The following is a 19,124-nucleotide window of genomic DNA, read 5'->3' as shown; positions in this document are numbered from 1 at the left end:
GGGGAACGGGAGGGAGCTGCGGAGAGCCCAAGCGCCCCAGTGGCTCCTTACGGTGGTGCTCGGGCTGCCGCGATGGGGGCGGGGGGACTGGCGGCCGGGAGGCGCGGTGCACACTGGGACTTGTAGTCGCGGCGGCGGGAAGGCAGTGGCGCTGTGTGGGCGCCCTGCCGCGGTGCATGGCGGGAACCGTAGTCTCCGCCCGGCTGTGGTGAAGGTGGCGGCCGCCCGCCCTTTGGCGGGACACGGTTCTCCGGTGGACGAGCCCGGTGTGCTGCCTGCTCCCTGGAGCCGTTGCTACCCCATATCGAACCCCGCGGTGCCGAGGTGTCGGGGCTCGCTCGGCACTGGGAGTCGGAGCGGTGCCGTGCTGGGGCGTCGGTGAGATGCCTTGGAAAGGGGCGGCAGCAGCCGCCACCCGGCGCAGGGTCTGCCGTGCTCACCCCAGGGGGAGCTCAGAGGAGGTTTCAGTTCTCTCCCATGTTTAGGTGGAGGCTGCCCGGGGGCCCTGATCCCAGAGCTCTCCCCTTCTGCCATTTTCCTCATTCTCTCAGTTTGAGACCTAAGCTTTTCCTTCTGAAAACAGGAGAGGGGGATTTTCTTTTCAAGCACAGGTTTCTCCTTCTGTAACGCAGACTAGTAGTGAAAATAATCACTTGCAGCAGCCCAGGCGAGCCATGTGTCTGGCAGAAGAGCAGGCTGGCAGCAGCCTGGGCTGAACAAACAGGAACGCAGCCAGCAGATCAAAGAAAGTGATTAGTTTGCTCTTCTCAGGAGGTTAGTATATGGCAGCTGGTTTGGGGCTCCTCACTGTAAGGAGGACAATTAGTGAACTGGAGTGTGTTCAGCAGAGAAGGTTGTGGGCTGGAGCGTGTGCCTTGTGAGGAGAGGCTGGGGAGCTGGGGCTTGTTCAGCCTAGAGAAGACACAGGTTTGGTTGGATCTAACAGTAGCCTGCCAGTACCTGTGAGAAGGTTGTCAGGAGGACAAACCTGGGCTTTTCACAGTGGGGCATGGTGGCAGGATGAGAGGCAATGGGTGTAAGTTGAAATGAGAGTGAAAACTGGATATATGGCAGTCAAATCCACTGGCAGTCAAGCAGTGGAGCAGGCTGCCCAGGAGACTGTGCGGTTTCTCACCACCCTGGGAGATTTTCAATACCCAGCTGCAAGAAGCCCCAAGCAAACTGGTCTGACTCTGTAGCTGATCCTACTTGGAGGAGGAGGTTGGACTAGAGACCTCCTGAGGTCTGTTCAAGAATGAATTGTGCTATGATCCTAAAATACATGAGGAGGAGAGTGGGTGGGAGCTAGATTTTGTACTTTCATGTTTAGGGCAGTCACGTGTTGAGAGAAATCTTTGTTTATTTGATAAATTTAAAATAATAATTTTTGAAATAGCTTATTGCTTGAAGTGCACATTTGGGATACATATCTAAATTTCTTGATGTTGGAAAAAGTGTAATAAACATTTTTAACTTCCACCTTCCCTTCTTTTCTACCCCCTTCTGATTTTATGTGCTTTAACTTCTAGATGATTGTGTAAAAGGTGGCAATTTCAATATCTCCCTGTTCTGAACAGCAGGTGGCTGTGATTTGCAGTCCTGGGCATAGGCCCTTGAAGTATTCTCACTTCGCTTTAGGAAGTGGGTACCCAAAAGAATTCCAGATGCTAAAGGATATATCCAAGCCCTGCCGACTCTTGCTGGCAGAATGGGGAAACAAGTGTGGCTCTTAGGGTGGCTGGCTGATGATAGCACCATGCTTTTCTGTCAGATCATTTGATTGGAGAGAGGCAGATGCAGTCTGCTTAATTTTAATTATCTTCATGTTTTGCTTCTGAGTCTGGTTAGTATGATGTGAAGTACTGGCAAATAAATCGGTGCTGAATTTTTTCTTTTTAAGTGCATACTTAAAAAAAGATCCACAAACTTAGTGTTTAAGCTCAAGAATACATATTTCAGAAGAGCATCCTAGGATATAACTTAACAATCTGAGCGTGACTGGTGATTTTTCCTTACAGTGTGTGCATGTTGGAACATGCAGGCTCAGAGCTTCCAAAGCAGCAACAGAAGTAGTCTTAAATGTTCCTGAAACTAGGGTGAGTCCTCTGGAAAATGGCTTACAAGTAGCCTCTGAAGACTCTGGACTCTCAACATGCACGGTATGTAACTTGTAAAGGGCAGATTTTTTCATAACCGTTCATGTGTGTTCATTTCCTTGTGGAACTAAATTGCATTCTTTCAATGCTTATTAACAATGGTTCTTAAAACTTAAGCTAGGAAATAGAAGTCTTAAGGCTTTTGTAAATATTTTGTGATTAGGTTTTATTGTGAAGGTCAACATCTTTTTCTTGAAAACCTGTTTCATTTAATGAAAAAGCCATTTAAAAATAGGTCTTGAAAATGTAAGTGTAGCTCATACACAAAACAAGCAAAGCTGCATTGTTAGCTGGTAAAATGACTTCTGTTTTTTTTTCCCCAATGAGGTCGGACTTTGGATTGATGCTGGAAGCAGGTATGAAAATGAGAAGAACAATGGAACTGCTCACTTCCTTGAGCATATGGCTTTCAAGGTGAGTATGAGTATTGACGTAGAAGTTTCCAGTGGATTTCTAAGTTATTTATCTTTAAAGATCAGTGATAAGAACTTTGTCAGAATTGTATAATTACATTTTCCAAATTGAGGAGAGGAAAAAATAAGCAGACAACTTAGACTTTGGTTTCCATTAGAAAATGAAGCTAAAGTCCTAGTTCTGTGTAGCTGATACACAGCTATAGGTTAGTAACACAGATCTAATTTTAACTAATTTCTAACTTGTTGTAATAATCTTAGAAGATACACATCCCCCTTTTGCCAGCTTTTAATTTTCATTTGGGAGCATAGTAGGATTTATATCTGACTTCCAAGCTTGGGGAGATTAGTATGCCAGTTTTCTTTCCAGAATACTTTTTGTTTCACTTGATCTTAACTTTTCCAGACAAGAAGTAGTAATAAGGAGTAAGTAAATTAAGGAGTCTAGTTTGATTTTCTTATTGTTCTATTTCAGGGAACAAAAAAGAGATCTCAGTTAGACCTTGAACTAGAGATTGAGAATATGGGAGCTCATCTGAATGCGTATACATCCAGGGAACAAACTGTGTATTATGCAAAGGCTTTTTCAAAAGACTTACCAAGAGGTAACTGCTTTCATTCATCAAAAAAGCAGCAAAGAATGAGATGCTTATCCAGCTTGTGATGAGACAACACAGAATGATGCTTTTGCAGTGTAACAGTCCCTTCCGTCCCAGGTTAAAAGTCCTTTCTTGAACATCACAGGAATGTGAGAATGCAGGTTTGGAAAGGAGAATGCCAGCAGGGAAGTTGATACTTGAAACATTTTTGTCTTTAGATTCCTGAAAGAAAATACCTTTTGGACTTCTCCCTTCCTGCAGAGCAAGTCTTTTGTCCCCTTACAAATATTATTAGCAAATCTCAGGCTGCTTGGTCTTTGGCCTGGGTTTTACTTTTGGAACCAGATTTTTCTGGTAGTCTGAAAATATGCTTTCCTTTCCCATCTCTATTTTCAATTAGCTGTGGAAATTCTTGCTGACATAATTCAGAACAGTACTCTGGGAGAAGCAGAGATTGAGCGTGAGCGAGGAGTTATACTTCGAGAGATGCAAGAGGTTGAAACCAATTTACAAGAAGTTGTCTTTGATTACCTTCATGCTACGGCCTATCAGAAGACAGCCCTAGGACGGACAATTTTAGGACCCACTGAAAACATCAAGTATGTCCAAATTTGTGGCTGTCTTTAGTTATGTTTAATTTTATTTAATTGAACTTTTATATGTTGAAAAGACACATCTGAAAATGTAGGGAGCAGCGTTACTTTTCAGTTTTACCTGGAAGGTAGCTGAAGTTGCACTGCTTGTAACTGTAAGGATTCCCCTGTTGCCTTAATTCCCCTGTATGCAGGCATCAAAGGGTGTGTAAACTTCAGATGTCTACTGCATGTCTTCATCATTTGCCATATTTTTCCTGTTTGTTAAAGATGCATCTGAAACAAAATTAGAAATGCTCTTTTTTCCTGTTGGTTTATCATAAATACAACTGCGTTTGCACTCCTCTTTCAGCATTTGTTTATACCAGTACAGACCAGGAGACTGCTAAATGTGCTGTTTTCAAATTGGCATGAGATCATTAGTGGATCCAGTTTCCACCCGAGTTGTGATTCTCACTCCTTCTCAGGAAGTTAGAAGATCTTTGAAAGGCAAAATGTGTCAAGTTTCCATTTCCTTTTTAGGAAGTTACCCTTATTTTAGCTTTCTGCCTCTGTGCAGCTCTGTGCAAAGATATTCTATTTTTCTGTACACTTGTCTCTTTTTACTGTACTAAACTTTACTAACGCAGTAGTGATGTTTCCTTGACTGTTTCTAGATCCATAAACCGTAATGACTTGGTGGAGTACATAACAACACATTACAAAGGACCCAGAATGGTCCTGGCTGCTGCTGGAGGTTAGTATGAGAGATTTGCCCTGAGTCATGTGAAACTATACTTAAAATAATGGTTTTTAAGTTTCTGGGAACAACATGATGAATTACCCGTTGTTCAGTAGGCCCTGGAAGTTCATTGTTAACCCTGTGTGTTTTGTCCCTTACTCTTTGAACTTTTGTTCCTTTTCCTCTCAGTAATATTCCAGAAACTTTCTTAAACCAGTGACTGGAAGTGGATTGGAGGCCAAGGTCATTCTTTCATGTGGGCAGGAAAAGAGTGGCCTAGAAGGGGTTCAGTGTGAAAAGGGCAGGACAAGGAAAGCAGAGAGAAAGAGGAATAACATCGAGGCTAAAAGGAAGCTGCTTATTTTGGTGTAATACTAATAGAAGGCTATTGAGGAGAATTAAGGAGGTTGATCATGATGACCTTACTGTGTGTAACAGGTGTAAGGATTCTGAAAGTAGGGCATTAAAGCAGGGGAACAATAAATAACTGGTTGAGTCTTTAAACTGCACAACAATTTAAATTAACTGTTTACAAAGTAACATTACAAAGTATGTGAAATATCTTTGTTCAGGGGTCTGTCATGATGAGCTACTTGACCTAGCAAAATGCCATTTTGGTAACTTGCCATCTGCTCCAGAAGGAGGACTGCCACCCTTGCCACCTTGTAGCTTCACAGGTAGTGAGGTAAGGTGTTAGATGGCTTTTTGAGCTGGCCCTTGTATCCCTATCAGGACAACTGACGTGGTCTTTGCTGTCGAGAGCAAGCTGTTCAGCCACAAATTAAAAGGTTCAGCAGATTCAAAGGTTTCTTGCTCCCAGTGATGGCAATGGAGTAGCTGCTTTCCAAAGCAGTACTTCCCAACTTTTCTAGGACAAGCCTCACTGCCACCACTTCTTCTGCTTCATCAGTTTCTGGAGGAATACCTTCCTCATCCCTGCTGCTACTTCCCTTTTATCCCCTTGCCTACGGTGTTGGACCATTTCCACTTGTTGAGATTCACTGATTTAAAGGATATGGCAGAGAACTGAGGCATCTGTGTTCTATTCCTGGCTCTGTTCAGGTTTTGAAAAGTAATCAGCTTTCCTTGCTGCTGTGAGTCACAAAATTACTTGTAATGCCCTCCCTATGTACGTGGCGTTAGGCTTGCTGGTGGCGAAGTGCTCTGAAATTGCCACAGGGAAGACTAGTTAAGGCCGATGTTAAATAAAGCTTCATATGCTCTAATTTTTGGTTCTGTGTGTGTGCGCTTTATAATCCAGATGTAATGGAAATGTCTGTCTCGTGATTTTTAACTTCCTGTATACATTCCCCTGCACAGATTGTACTACAGCTACTTTCATATGTTCCCACAGATCCGCATAAGAGATGATAAGATGCCCTTGGCACACATCGCGATAGCTGTTGAAGCTGCTGGCTGGTCGCATCCAGATACAATCCCACTTATGGTAGCAAATACTCTGATAGGTAATTGGGATCGCTCCTTTGGAGGAGGCGTGGTGAGTGAACATGCAAGCACCTTCCTGCTCTTAATGAGGCTGGTGAGATCTCTCTGATGGGTACTGCCAGTACAGAACAGTTCAAGCCTGTCTGATGGCATTACTAGTACTTTATGGCTGTTTCTGAATGTCCTTTTTTGGAGTGGGAGAAGGGGATCCAGTTCTAAGTCTGAGAGAATTTGTTGCCCAAGATTTAGGAAAATATTAGGAAGTGGTTCTAAACCACCAAAATAGAGGTCACTCGAGGTCTGCCAGCCCTCGTGGAAAGCAGGATGTTTCATACCTGTATGTCATCAGACATACCTGTATCAGTAACTGTCCTTTTCTTGAACCCAAGTAGCTTTGTGATTGTGGCTTCAATCCGGGCTGTTACTTGGAAATGTGAGATTATGTGCAGGGAAGGAAACTGTTGAGATGAAGAGCTGATAACCTCATAGCATCTGCTGGAGCCTGTGTTACTACTGCATGCTCTGTCATCATTGAAATGAAAACAGGAGGCCGTGGAGGTGCCTGGTAGGCTTTCAGAAAACTGCATAAAATAATATATTTTTCTTTTGTCTCAGCAGAATTTATCCAGTAAACTTGGTCAGATTGCCTGCCATGGTAACCTGTGTCACAGTTTCCAGTCTTTCAACACCTGCTATACTGATACAGGGCTGTGGGGACTCTATATGGTCTGTGAACCATCCACTATAGAGGACATGGTGCACTTTGTTACCAGAGAATGGTAAGCTAACAACTGTTTCTCTAAGAAGATTGTTTTCAGTGGAGGAATACAATTTAGAGAATAGCAATCATTTAAAGAGAGTATTTTTGTTCCTCTGCGTAGGCTTGCCTAGAAAAACAAATGCACCAAATTCTGAGTCCCAACAGCCAGTTTCTGGCATCCTTACTTGGAGTGAATAGCTTAAGGTTTAGGTTTGATTTTCTTTTTCTGCCTTGGAAGAATAAATCTTAACTGTAGTTAATGTAATAGTGTTCCTTGTACAAGAAAATAGACCAGTGGGTTTTTTTTTTTTTTTTTAATTGCAAGTGACAGGACTTATAAAACTGTCAAATCTTTTAGAATACTAAGTCATTATACACTGCCTGTGAACTGCATGTTTGACATCTGAAAGAGTAATGGTCATGAATGAGAATAGTGAATGTGCAATTACCTACAACTACCATTAGTAGTTACCCATTCTGCAGTTGCTATCTCACATGACCTACCAGGTGGTGGTGTTACATAGAGCTCTAGTGAGTACCTGGAGAAATGAAGTCATGTAAGGTAGGTGAGCTGTTATGTATAGAATTTTGAAACCTAGGATTCTAGATGATGTTAATTAATCCAAGGTTTAAATCTGTAAAGATGTCCATAGGTGCAACTGTAATGCTTCAATTGCAGATGTGATTAGAAACAGGCTCATTATTTAAGGGTTCTAATCTGAAGTGGGTGAAGTTGAAACAAAAGCAAAAAGAAAACTTGTAAATGAGGGGTTTCTTGAATTGCATAGATCTCATATGCCATTATACTAGATCTTTGTAACAACTCATGGAGAAAAATAGTATTGTTTTAGCTGTCAGTTTGCTGCAGCTTAGCATCAGAGAAAATCTGAACCAGAGCAGAAGAAGAATTTGTTAAGATATCTAATGCATCCCTCTGTCCTGGTGGAACGTTCCTTAGGCAGTGCAGTGAATCACCTCACCAAGAGTCAGGAAGTAGTGGATTGCCTTCTAGGCTAATTACCTCTAATTGTTTGGTTCCTACTATCTTAGCAATAACTGTTCTAAAGATAGCATGCATGGACCACACCTGGCTCAAAATAATAAAATGAAATACAGCTCTTTTAAGGGGAAAAACTTGCTCTTGGGTGTACTGGTATGCTTCCAAAAAACCCTACTCTTATGCTGCTACTTTGCATCCTATGGCTGGTTTCCTTACCAAACTCCCTTACCAGCTCTGTCTATAGAAAAGAAGTGCCTGGTAGGTGTACTAATGTATATGTACCTTTTTATCACAGGCAATCTTGAGTGCTTACAGCTTACCATTACTTAATGCCTTTGGATTTAAATGATTTTTCAGGATAAGACTTTGCACAAGTGTTACAGAAAATGAAGTAGCTCGAGCAAAAAATCTTCTGAAGACAAATATGCTGTTACAACTTGATGGTGAGACTTATGAGAGCTTTTTATTCTTAGTGGAGTTGTATGCTGATAACTGAAGCATATTTTCCCCTATTTTAGGCTCCACACCAATCTGTGAAGACATTGGAAGACAAATGCTGTGTTACAAGCGGCGAATCCCAATTCCAGAACTTGAGGCAAGAATTGAAGTAAGTAGCACTCATGTTGCAACTTTTAAGTTAGCCCACTGAGAAATTTAATTGCTACAGGAAGTAACAATCCAGAAGTTAGACTGTTTCCAACTGTTTTGGTGCCTGTTCTCCTGGATTAGAAAAAATTAGGATCACAAACTCTTTTAGATGAGAGGGGTAACGAAGATGTCTCTTTACTCCTTTCAGGCTATCGATGCCCAGACTATTAGAGAAGTTTGTACAAAGTACATCTGTGATAAGCACCCTGCAATTGCTGGCGTGGGTATGTTGTCCAAGTTTCCCTACCCTCCTGTAACCCCTCCACACAAATCAGTTTAGCATGTGTCACGGCCAACTTTCTTTAACTTCCAGGTCCAATTGAACAACTTCCAGAGTATAACAAAATCTGCAGTGGCATGTATTAGCTTCGTGAGTAGTGAGTAACAAGAACTTCCACAGTGTTTGAGCTTTAAAAACAAACAAGCAAGCCTTACACTCCTGTTTAAAGCTTTTGCGTTGGAGAAAAATACATTTGAGAAGATTAGAACTCAAGAACCAGCCAGGCCTGTATGTCTGTATAATTAAGGAAGGAATGAAAACACGTACAGTATTTGCATTTTTATTATAAAACAAAGATTGTCAGTAAGAGTCATTTCTTGACTTTAGTAGCATTCATCACTTGTTCTTGAGCAGCTTTCTTCGCCTTGACCATTTCAACAAGTTCCTGGACAGTTGGAAAAAAAAAAAGAAATAAGATACTTACCTAAATGCAGAACTTCTAGCAATGCTGTAGTTTTGAACGCTACGTACATTCAGCCTGAAACACTCTGAGGCATCTAGGCAGTTTAGTATCTTAAACCAATTTCTCTTAGAAACAAATAAATTAATGGAAGGTCAATGTTCATCTACTTCCCTTGTATCAGGAACTTCACCTACAAGAGGCTAGGGATAGGACTTCACCATCTGCACGAGCTTGCTGTCAAATGTTAAGACAGATTTCATGAGACAGAATTCCCTTCCCACTCCACCTTGTGTTAGTTTAGTTAGTTAGTTGTCAGGTGGGGAGAACAACAGTAAAAGCAAAGGATTCTACAAGACCTGGGCTAATCACAATCATAGAAGGAGTTAAGGTACCATACCTTATATCGCTTCATGCAGTCTTTTTTTGACCGGCCTGGAACAGCTGCTGCTATTTTCTCCCATCTCTCAGGAGTATTTACTGGATAAGTCTTCAATGCTTGTTCTAGAAGCTTTTGTTCTTCTGTAGTCCAAGGGGATGAATCTAAGGGTGATCCTGTTTTTAAATGCAAAAGTGACAGTAAGAAAAAAAATATTAATAAAGAATCTATGAGATATGCCTAAGAAAATACTGTGAAATCTACTACAATTGATTTAAAACCCTTGCAGTTTTGTGATACAACTAGTCTGACATAAGAGCTACCCAGCAGAGGTAAAAAAAAAAAGCAACTCTGAAACTGACTGGACAAGTGGCCTTTGGGATGTTTAAATAAAGCACAGAGGAGTAAATTAGAAGGTAACATCTTTCACTGTCAGCTGGGTATTAGACGGCCACAGCATTAGGGTAGCAATGCAGCTTTGCCTTTTCTGTTTCGGTAAGGATCACTTGGTAAGGAAGCACAGCTTTCTGCAAGTGTCCGGAAAATTTGATGAGAGGCATTTGGGGATTAACAGGAGACCAAATCTTAGCTGTAGGATGCTCCTGTATCTCAAGTGCATACCCTGCTCTTACTTGAAAATGTAGCACCCTCTGAGGAACAGATGATTTCAGCATCAGACTTAACCTATTACCTCACCAGGAAGCTTTTCAAACTGTTGCTATTTAGTTAACTAGGGCTTGTACTGTGTGTACCAGAAACCCTCAAATCCAGTAACAGGGCCTGGATCACTTCCTTGCTGCATAAATTTGTAAGTTTGTTTGTAAGCATGTCTTAAGTTCTGGGTTACTTTCTTTTTAAGAGGCAAAGCAGACAACTCTGCAAGAAGGGCTCCCTTTTCACCTTTACCTTCAAATCGTTCTGAGGGAGCAGCACTGTCCATCTGAGGCACCACACCATGTTCTTTTTTAAATTTGTCAAACGCTTTCTTGTTTATATCATCTTTTTGATGAGGGTCTATAAGCAACAGACATTGAATAGAATAATTATTGCAACAAAATTAAAGCCAGATGTAGTAATAAAAACATTATGTTGCAGATTATTAGCTTACAATAATCACATAATAAAAACCCCCTAATTCTGACTTCCTTTACCATCATTTTAAAGAGGTTGGTAAATTAAAAAAAAAAACACAACAAAAAACAAACAATCTTTCAGGATCCAGTAAACTTTGCGTCAAGTGTCAGGCTCTCCAACCCCTATCCTCCTTGTATTCCTTCGGTGAATACTTTCTCTGTATAGGTTTAAACCTGAATCTGCAAATTCATTGATATCAAAAGGGATTACTGGGCTGTGGCACAAAACTCACAAATTACCCAGGGTACAAGCATGGCAGAGGAGCAGGAACACTGGGAAAGTCTGAGTCCTCCCTGTCAAGTATGTGGTTTGGAATGGAAAAACTTCTTGGGAACTTTGGGTTTTTTCCTTATTTAGTGGAATGTTTTTATTTCCCCTGAGAACTTATTCCAGAGCTCTCTAGGCTCCATTTACCACAAGCGGAGATGGGCCACATTAATTTAGGTGTCTTCGGTGCTGAATCCCAGCATCTTTTAAGTAGCTGTAGCTTCATCAGTTCCATTTATTCTAGATGCCTGCATCTGCAGAGATCCCTCTTGGAGGCCCATTTGTCTCTCGCTGAGTGTAGAGGAGCTTAGGCAATGCACGTGGCCTAGACATCTGTGCATCAAGCTAGATTAAGAGAATTCCCGAGTGTCACTCATGAGTGACTTACACAATAGCCATAAGGCCGAAAATACTGAATAACATAAGTCCTCTAAATCTTCCATCTGGTCTACATACCTTTTGGGGATATATAAAGTATTTTCTCATAATAGCAACACAATGCTGTTCAAAGAAATATCAAGCTGTACAGAAGCATGCAGACCATCTTATTACAACAATAATGTGATATAGATACCAAGCTTTTGGAGGCTCTTTGCTTTATTGATGACATCTTTTGCTGTTCGTTTTATTCCAGTAGTAGAGTGCAAGTTCATGTAATTGGCAATAACTTCCCACCTACAGCAAGAATAGAAAGGGTAAACCAGCACATAACACAATAGTTTATCTTCACACAAGCTATGGTCAAGCTTCTCTACACATTTATATCAACTCCTTAGTAAGTTTAATCATACTTAAATACATATAATGGAAGTTTCCCTTAAGAATTCAGTCAGCTTGGATGAACTTGGCTTCTGCTCCAGAAAAAGGATGGGGTAGAATGTAGGTAAGTGCAAATCTCTAATCCTCAAAACTGCTTGGCTGTTGCTTTCCTGAATTCCCTGAACACCTCTGACATTAAACACTGCAGGCTGCACTGAAAGGGCTGATATGTTGCCAGCCCCGTGTCCACTGCCCCCCAGAACACCTAAACATCAGATAAAGGGGCTTCAACAGGAGAGAGCTGGAACAGCCCTAGCCCCAGAATTATTCCTAGAAAAATGGAAGAGAATATTTGCACCTGATCAGACAGGAGGATCGTATCTAGGCCTGTGTTCTCAGTAAGTACTTGACTGCTGACCTGCAGTGCAGAAACAGATACTGGTATCATCATAACAGAGTATGACAGCTTTTGTTTTTCAAAAGCATCCAGATCTTGCAATGGAGGCTTCAAATCTGTGAATCCTAAGTGGAAGAAGGCATTTACATTCCTGGGAAAGAACAGGATTTAAGGCATGTGCCTATTCTTCATGCTTATTAGGAAACTGACTGCCAGTGCCGCTTTCTCTGAATCCCAAGCCTTTCGCTTTTCCCCTGGCTCTCCTCTGAAGAGAACTGGCACACTGAGCCCGTATCAGGATCATTTAGGTTGGAAAAGACCTTTGAGATCAAGTCCAGCCATTAACCCAGCACTGCCAAGTCCACCACTAAACCATGTCCCTAAGCACTGCATCTCCAGCTTTTTAAACTCCTCCAGGGATGGTGATTCCACCACCTCTCTGAGCAGCCTGTTCCAATGCTTCAGCACCCTTTCCATGCAGAAGTTTTTCCTAACATCCAATCTAAACCTCCCCTGGTGCAGCTTGAGACCACTTCCTCTTACCCTGTCACTTGACGTCTGGTAGAAGAGACCGACCCCCACCTGCCTACAGCCTCCTCCTCTCCAGGCTAAACAGCCCTGGTTCCCTCAGCTGCTCCTCACAAGACTTGTGCTCCAGACCAGTCATCAGCTTCGCTGCCCTTCCTTGGACACGCTCCAGCATCTCTGTGCCTGTCTTGTAGTGAGAGGCCCAAAGCTGAACCCCGTGTTCCAGGTGCAGCCTCACCAGTGCCCGGTACAGGGGGGCATCTCTGAATATTTTCTTCCTTCTGTGTAAAGGAGAAACCAGCCTCACGTTCCCTGTGGAGCTATTGGAAGTAGCTTACACACTTGTATTCCTACCCAGCTGCATCACAGTCACTGCTCCAGTTTTGTTCTCCGCTTTAATGACTGGAGCCTGTCCTGTAGTAAGCCCTGTGGAAGCATACACCTCAGCATGATCTCGCTGATGGACTGAGGCCCAGGTTTGGGGGAAAACAAGATACAGGGCCAGAGCTAACTCCAGTGACATGAAGAGCTGGTGTCTAAGGGAAAAGAAACCACAGACTGCTCAACAGTCAGGGAAAAGGAAGAAGTTTAGGGAGTCCTTACACTGACATCATACTTAGGACAGTCTGAAAGTAAGTCGTATTATGCTTGTTATTTAATTAAAAATTGTTAGTAGGGATTTTAACACCAAACCAGAGAAGTACCTGGAGTTAGTCCCTGCTGGGAAGAGGTTCACAGCTTTAATTAACAACTGTAAATCATCTTCTGGCCAATTTTTGCTTCCCCCTCCACCACCAGTGGTTGACTTTTCTGAACTCTTCGTTGCTTGGCGCATACGAGCTTCTGCCTCTTCTTTCTCTCGCCTTATCTGTTCATTTATTTCTTCTATCTGGAGGATTGTAAATAAGTATTATTTATTTTAAAATTTTACAGTGACACAACCCCCTCTCTCTGGAATTGCTTTCAGCCTTGAATTTTGTTTAGTTTCTGTTCTGTACGTTACACATAAGGAAATGGAGGTGCTTGTCTGCTCCAGTATTATTTCCCTCCATCCCATGTGCAAATTTGGCCATCCCAGGTTAGAAGCTACAGCAGGGATCCATCACAAGTTCCCTAGGAAATTAAATGAACACTCCCAGGATTAAGGTAAAACTTCTGAATTTAGGGTGAACATCCAGGCTAACCCCTGACTTACAGGGACAGATCCACAAAAGTATTAAGAACCTAAAGTGACCAGCGAGGGCAGTTAAACATCCACCTTGAACGCACTTGATTGCCAAATCTTCCAACCTAACTGCTACTTAAGCCTGCTTACACCAGAAATTCTCAATTACTATGGTTGTACTAAGTTAGCATTAACTGCAGCAGCCCAGATTTTAGTTTCTAAGTGCTTACTCAGGGCTAGATGGTTATGTTTAGTTTGTTAGCAAGCAGTTCAGCAGAACTTGTGTTATCCATCACACATCTTTGTGAACTGTAATCACGTCTTGAGACTGTGGTGTGACACATGTTTAACGTGTCTGCTTCTGGGTATGCCCAGCCCAGTCTTGGTAATATTAAAAAAGCTATGCACTTGCACCTGTTAGCAGGATGCTCATAACAGGTTTCTGACTGTCTCTCTCATAATAAAATCTCGCTGGCAAAAGGGAAGTTATCTGGTAGAGAATTTTTATTAATGCAAAAGTGGAATAGTTTTAACAGAGACAGAAAGGTGACTGTCCCATGTTCAGAACACCCTCCTGGAGGCTGGGAGATTGGATTCGGTCCCCTGTAGAACAAGAGGGATTTGAGTCTTAGTCTGATGAGTAAACCTGACCCTGGGATGGGGACAGATCATCTTTCCCGCCAGGAAAGAAAGTTCACAGCTGTGAATCCAAAGCAGATGAGAGGAAGTACCTCATCCTTTCTGCACCATGTAGGTTCAGTCTTATTAGTCCAAATAGCTTTTTCCTACTGGCAAATTTAGGCAGATCCTTGCTGAGTTTTGTAAATCTTGATTGCATGTGTCTTGCTTCTCCCATACTTTGGTATCCAACCCACTGGCCCTTCCAGTGCCCACAGCCTGCAGCACTTAAGCCCTTTTGTGGATCCAGCCCCAGATCACAAACACCAGACTAGGATTTTTCTTGTGTAACAGAACAGGTTAAGACTGCCCTCCTTCCCCTCTAGGTAACTGCTACCCATTGTTGGGCAAAATTAAAGTCCTCTACTATTTCTGTATACGGCACAAATGGTAGGCTTTGTGTCCTTTACTAATTAAAAATGCTTATTTTTTTTTCTCAGCTGGCCCTGGTTATTTCATCAGCTGTAAACTGCACTATGTAAAATGGAGCAGAGATCAAGTCTGCCTGGGGAATCTGAAATTCAGGTCTTTGTGTTCAATGGGCAGGATTCCACAGCAGCTATAAGTAAGAAGCATCTTACTTTCACGTAGATTTCACAAATCAAATTATTTTGTTACTTTGATTTGACACTCAGCATAATTACCTGTTTTACTACAGCCGCCTTTCCTCCTTCCCTTGTTGTGGATGTAAGTGCTTCATTCAAGCATTGCAGACTAAAAATAAATTATTAAGTTACAACAGATAGCTAGTAGAAAGATGGGTATCAAAACGAGCAGAAGTCAGCAGAAGGAAGACTTACCTTGTTAGCTCAAGACGATCACAAAGCTTTTCCACCTCCTCCATCATTTTTACACAATCTGCCTCATTATCAGAAAAGTAATTCCAGTTCTGGAAGCAGAAATACATGTTCTACAAAGTTCTTGAACTTTATTGTCCTGTTCCTTCAGACAAAGGCTTAACACACAGCATTCTTCAGCCACTGCTGTGGTTTGGACCCATTTGGTCAGCTTTACTCATAACTCAAAACTGTAGAGAAGTGTTTTAGTATTTTGCTCTTTAATAAACCCACTTTCCGTACCCACCTCCAGCCGTAAGAACAAGCAAGCATGTGAAAGGGTCTGATCTAAGCAAATAGAGTAATTTCACTGATGTAACCTGTATTTCACTATAATAATATTTAAATACCTTGCACGTCGTTCTCAGTTTTTGCCTTTCCTTCTTGATTGCTTTTTTCTGTATCTCTTTTTCCTTTTTTGCTACTAATGCTTGTTGCCTAACTTCTTCTTCCTCCTTTTCTTTTGCTAACCGTGCTGCTTCTAATTCTGCTTGTCTTTGCTGCAATCAAAAGGGAAAAAAAACACCACAAAAACCCTTGAAGTCACACTGTTATTGGGAAATTCAATATTAAAATGTGCTGTTCCTGCTTCTAGGGCTTTTTTTTTTGCTTGGTTTGTGTTATTTTTTTTTAAATGCATCAATACTTTAATGATTGGTTTTCCAAGAATTTTGAGGGAGGTTATCAAACATGTACTAGTTGACACTAATTGACATACTCACTGTGAGGACTCCTAGTTGATAAATCTTGATTTCCTTTACAATGAAGACTTAAAACTGTACGAAATTTCTTATGCCTGCCCCAAGAGTATAAGCTTGGAAGAATGCTCTGCATCATTATTAGCATACTATCTTGCAGTGCTCCAGTATTGTCTTTTAAGTCACTTTTTAGCACCTTGCAGTTCCCTTTCATTCCTGGTGCTGTTTTCAGAGCCATCTTTTCCAAACTGTTAATATTAATCAAATATGTTATGTCACCTTAAAGTATTTCATACCAATTAACCTTTCACAGACCATACACACAAGGCAAGCAGCTGTATCCATTTTATGAAAAAGGAAAGTAGGCCACAGAACTTAATGACTGCCTCGAAACCAGAGGAAGCGTATGCAACAGCTGAACTCAATGTTAGAAGGATTTTTTGTTTCAGAGCTGTGCATCTTGTTTTCATCTCACTCTCAAAAGGCTGTCACTCTTGCACTGCCTGTTGTACAGGGATCAAAGACAACACATCTATAAACCCCAATATAATTCTAACAGTAGCTTTCTGACACATGTAGAAGCTGAAGCAGTGGATCAGGTGTGAATGAACCAGGGGGTTTCAACCCAAATAAAGTAGTTAACTTACTTTTTCTTTTGCCTCCTGCTCTTTTCGTTTTGCTTCTACCTTTGCTTTCTTCTCTGCTTCTTTCTTTGCCTTTTCTTCCTCCTTAAATTTCTTTATCCTGGGATCACAGCTGTATGCATTGTCTGGCAGAAGAAAAGATGCATCATGTACAAAAGAAAACCAGATTTCCCCTGTTAGTTGGTAAATATCTCTTAGAAACACCAGCAATTTTTATGCTCACCAACAAGTGTCCTAATTCTGTTCATTTCTTCTTTTTTTCTCAAGGCTCTGGCAGCTCTGTTCTGCTTTTCAATCCACCTCCTTTCATCTCGACTAAAAAAGGGAAAGCATAGTTCAGTGCGAATACCCTACAGTGTCACTCTGTTAGAAATTCATCAACAAACTTTTTTAAAAAAAGTTTCCCCACACAGATGCTCTTCTCCGAATACTTCAAAAACAGACTTCAAAAAATGAAGTTCCAGGCCCCAAGCTCATGTCAAAAATGCTAGGTGTTTACACAACTACATAAACCTGACACAACAAGCTGCTTATCTCTCATTGCAGGGAATGAGATCATGGACTTTATTTCCAAAACGCAATCTACTTGTTGACCTAACATTAAACCCAAGCAAAACAACTGAAAGGCTGGTATACAGTTTAATTAAAGAGCAGCAATATAATCAATGCCCATTATCTCAATTTTACAGATTACAGGTCACGTCAAGTAAACCATCTGCACAGAAAAAACACTTTCTATGAAGTACTGTGACAGTCTGGTAAAATCACGTTGGGTTCACTCCCGTAAAATACAGCTCAGGGTTAAACTGATTACACATTGGCTGACTAAATAATCTGGAAGTATTTGTCAGTGCTGTCAAAGAGGCAGATTTTTAGTGGGGGTCTGTATCCTCACCCACACAACCAAATGCATGACAATATACCTCAGAACAAAGGGCAATCCCCATAACACAGTAAGGAGACTGCTAGAGTAGGTTGAAGGTTTAAGACATGAGCAACATCACCTTTGGCAAGAAGGGATAACAAGAAATCACAACCATCTGAACAGAAGATGAAACATATTTCTCTCTCAAGTAGAGCATACTATGTACCATTTGTCTAAACATTTCTTTAAAAAGGACACCAATGACAGGAATAAGCATAAAAAAATAGCTATGCAAATAATTCAAGGGTCATCCAATGAAAAGCCTAGAGATTAATCTGTACAATTTATAAAAAATACAAGTGATACGGAACTGATTGCAGTGCCTTCACAGAATCTTCACAGGAGAGAACGCTGGGTCCAGAGAGGCTCAAAAAATTTAATAGCAGGAAAAGGCGTAAGAGAAGAGGAACGAATGCCTAGCTACAGCCTGAATATGGCAGTTTGTAGCCACAAAGCAAAGTAACTACTGAATCTAACTACAAAACTGATTTCTATTCAGACTTGGAAGAAGAGGTTAATACAATGCAAGTTATGTTTATACAAGGCCAACTAAAGGAAAGGTTGCATCCTGTGAAATACGTGTTAGACTAAATGATTTAGTGCTCCAGCTTGAACATTCTGTGTTTATAACTGTAGGAAGGATAAAAACAGTATGTATTTTCCAATGGCAACATGGTCCGAGTTACTCAACTATCACTACATCAATAAATACACTATTTTTATTAACAGCAAGCCATCAGAACTAATCTTTATAAATTCTAGGAAGTATCACTTGTCTCAGTGCAGTTTAATAAAGAATCAGAGGGAGAAATACCTGCTTACTTATCTGCTCTGTTCTGGCTCCAGGTTCAACCTGTGTTTGGGACTTGCTGGAACTGCAAGGCTGGACTTAAATGAACACACATTTCAAAGCACCTCAGAAATGCCTCTGTGATGCAAGCCAGAACTACTTCAACTACACAAATAAGACAAGAGAAGCCCACAGGCAGTCCAGGTCACGTCCACGACTGACTGCTAAGCTGGGAGCGTGGAATTCAGTCTTAGTTTGGCTACCTTTCTTCATGTGAATTACAGTCTAATAGAAAGTTGGAAAATCTTGCTATATCAATCTCCCAGTCCCCTGTTACATTTCTTTTTACTTACATACCATTCTGCTTTTTCTTTTTCCTCTTCATCTAAATAAGAAAACTCTCTCCAGGAATCAAAATTATACCTAAATTAAATAAATAATTAAAAAAGCGTGAATAAAAAACCCCAAACAGCAAGAGAATTACAAATAATCTATCTTTTCTACTGTTAGGTTTTTGTAGGCAATTATACTGGTATTTACAATTTATAATACATAATTTACAATTTTACTGTACCTATAGTAATTCCAGTCTGTTAGGTCAAAACATAAGACGCTATTGAAAGTAATGATTTACATCTCTCTGTACTGTAGGACAGAATAAGTTTTAGGATGGGATCAGTCTCACCAACTCTAAATGCCTACAGTGCAGCTGTCTAAGCTCCCGTTATAGGCACTGGAGATACAGTGCAGCCTGTAGAGTCCAGAGAGAAATTAATGTGATCTTTATATAAGTATCTGTATTTAGCAGGTAAGTCAAGCCATAACCTACTGACTTTATTGAACTAGACAGACTTCACTTAACTAGGGGAGCTTAAATATCTAGTAGACACCCACAAAAATCACAAGTT

The 19,124-nt window shown here is 41.1% G+C and overlaps 2 protein-coding genes across 8 annotated transcripts in view; one reads left to right on the top strand and one right to left on the bottom strand.

Moving 5' to 3' along the window:
• Nucleotides 1-10,536, top strand: part of PMPCB (peptidase, mitochondrial processing subunit beta) — a 25,251-nt gene extending 14,715 nt beyond the window's left edge. For 2 of the 4 annotated variants that reach the window (XM_055807238.1, XM_055807240.1), the window contains 12 exons: nucleotides 2,019-2,159; nucleotides 2,484-2,570; nucleotides 3,045-3,174; nucleotides 3,569-3,767; nucleotides 4,418-4,497; nucleotides 5,055-5,167; nucleotides 5,837-5,980; nucleotides 6,547-6,707; nucleotides 8,046-8,131; nucleotides 8,207-8,295; nucleotides 8,485-8,560; nucleotides 8,650-9,644. In XM_055807238.1, the coding sequence (XP_055663213.1) occupies nucleotides 2,019-2,159; nucleotides 2,484-2,570; nucleotides 3,045-3,174; nucleotides 3,569-3,767; nucleotides 4,418-4,497; nucleotides 5,055-5,167; nucleotides 5,837-5,980; nucleotides 6,547-6,707; nucleotides 8,046-8,131; nucleotides 8,207-8,295; nucleotides 8,485-8,560; nucleotides 8,650-8,702 (1,359 nt within the window). In that variant the 3' untranslated portion in view covers nucleotides 8,703-9,644. Of the gene's footprint in view, nucleotides 1-2,018; nucleotides 2,160-2,483; nucleotides 2,571-3,044; nucleotides 3,175-3,568; nucleotides 3,768-4,417; nucleotides 4,498-5,054; nucleotides 5,168-5,836; nucleotides 5,981-6,543; nucleotides 6,708-8,045; nucleotides 8,132-8,206; nucleotides 8,296-8,484; nucleotides 8,561-8,649 lie in introns of all 4 variants that reach the window. The other 2 variants (XM_055807236.1, XM_055807239.1) reach the window with 2 other exon arrangements.
• The window catches only part of DNAJC2 (DnaJ heat shock protein family (Hsp40) member C2), a 24,657-nt gene continuing 9,321 nt past the window's right edge, over nucleotides 3,789-19,124 (bottom strand). For 2 of the 4 annotated variants that reach the window (XM_055807227.1, XM_055807230.1), the window contains exons 7-17: nucleotides 18,574-18,639; nucleotides 16,725-16,816; nucleotides 16,505-16,626; nucleotides 15,510-15,659; nucleotides 15,124-15,212; nucleotides 14,968-15,037; nucleotides 13,185-13,369; nucleotides 11,371-11,471; nucleotides 10,302-10,409; nucleotides 9,417-9,571; nucleotides 8,881-9,001 (exon numbers count right to left, since the gene is read on the bottom strand). In XM_055807227.1, coding sequence (XP_055663202.1) covers nucleotides 8,927-9,001; nucleotides 9,417-9,571; nucleotides 10,302-10,409; nucleotides 11,371-11,471; nucleotides 13,185-13,369; nucleotides 14,968-15,037; nucleotides 15,124-15,212; nucleotides 15,510-15,659; nucleotides 16,505-16,626; nucleotides 16,725-16,816; nucleotides 18,574-18,639 — 1,213 coding nt within the window. In that variant the 3' untranslated portion in view covers nucleotides 8,881-8,926. Of the gene's footprint in view, nucleotides 4,038-8,880; nucleotides 9,002-9,416; nucleotides 9,572-10,124; nucleotides 10,410-11,370; nucleotides 11,472-13,184; nucleotides 13,370-14,967; nucleotides 15,038-15,123; nucleotides 15,213-15,509; nucleotides 15,660-16,504; nucleotides 16,627-16,724; nucleotides 16,817-18,573; nucleotides 18,640-19,124 lie in introns of those variants that run through there. The other 2 variants (XM_055807229.1, XM_055807228.1) reach the window with 2 other exon arrangements.

Source organism: Falco peregrinus, chromosome 6 (assembly GCF_023634155.1).
Source record: "Falco peregrinus isolate bFalPer1 chromosome 6, bFalPer1.pri, whole genome shotgun sequence".
Taxonomy (NCBI): domain Eukaryota; kingdom Metazoa; phylum Chordata; class Aves; order Falconiformes; family Falconidae; genus Falco; species Falco peregrinus.
The sequence above is the reverse complement of the archived record's forward strand: the minus strand, read 5'-3'. Positions and strand labels throughout refer to the sequence as shown.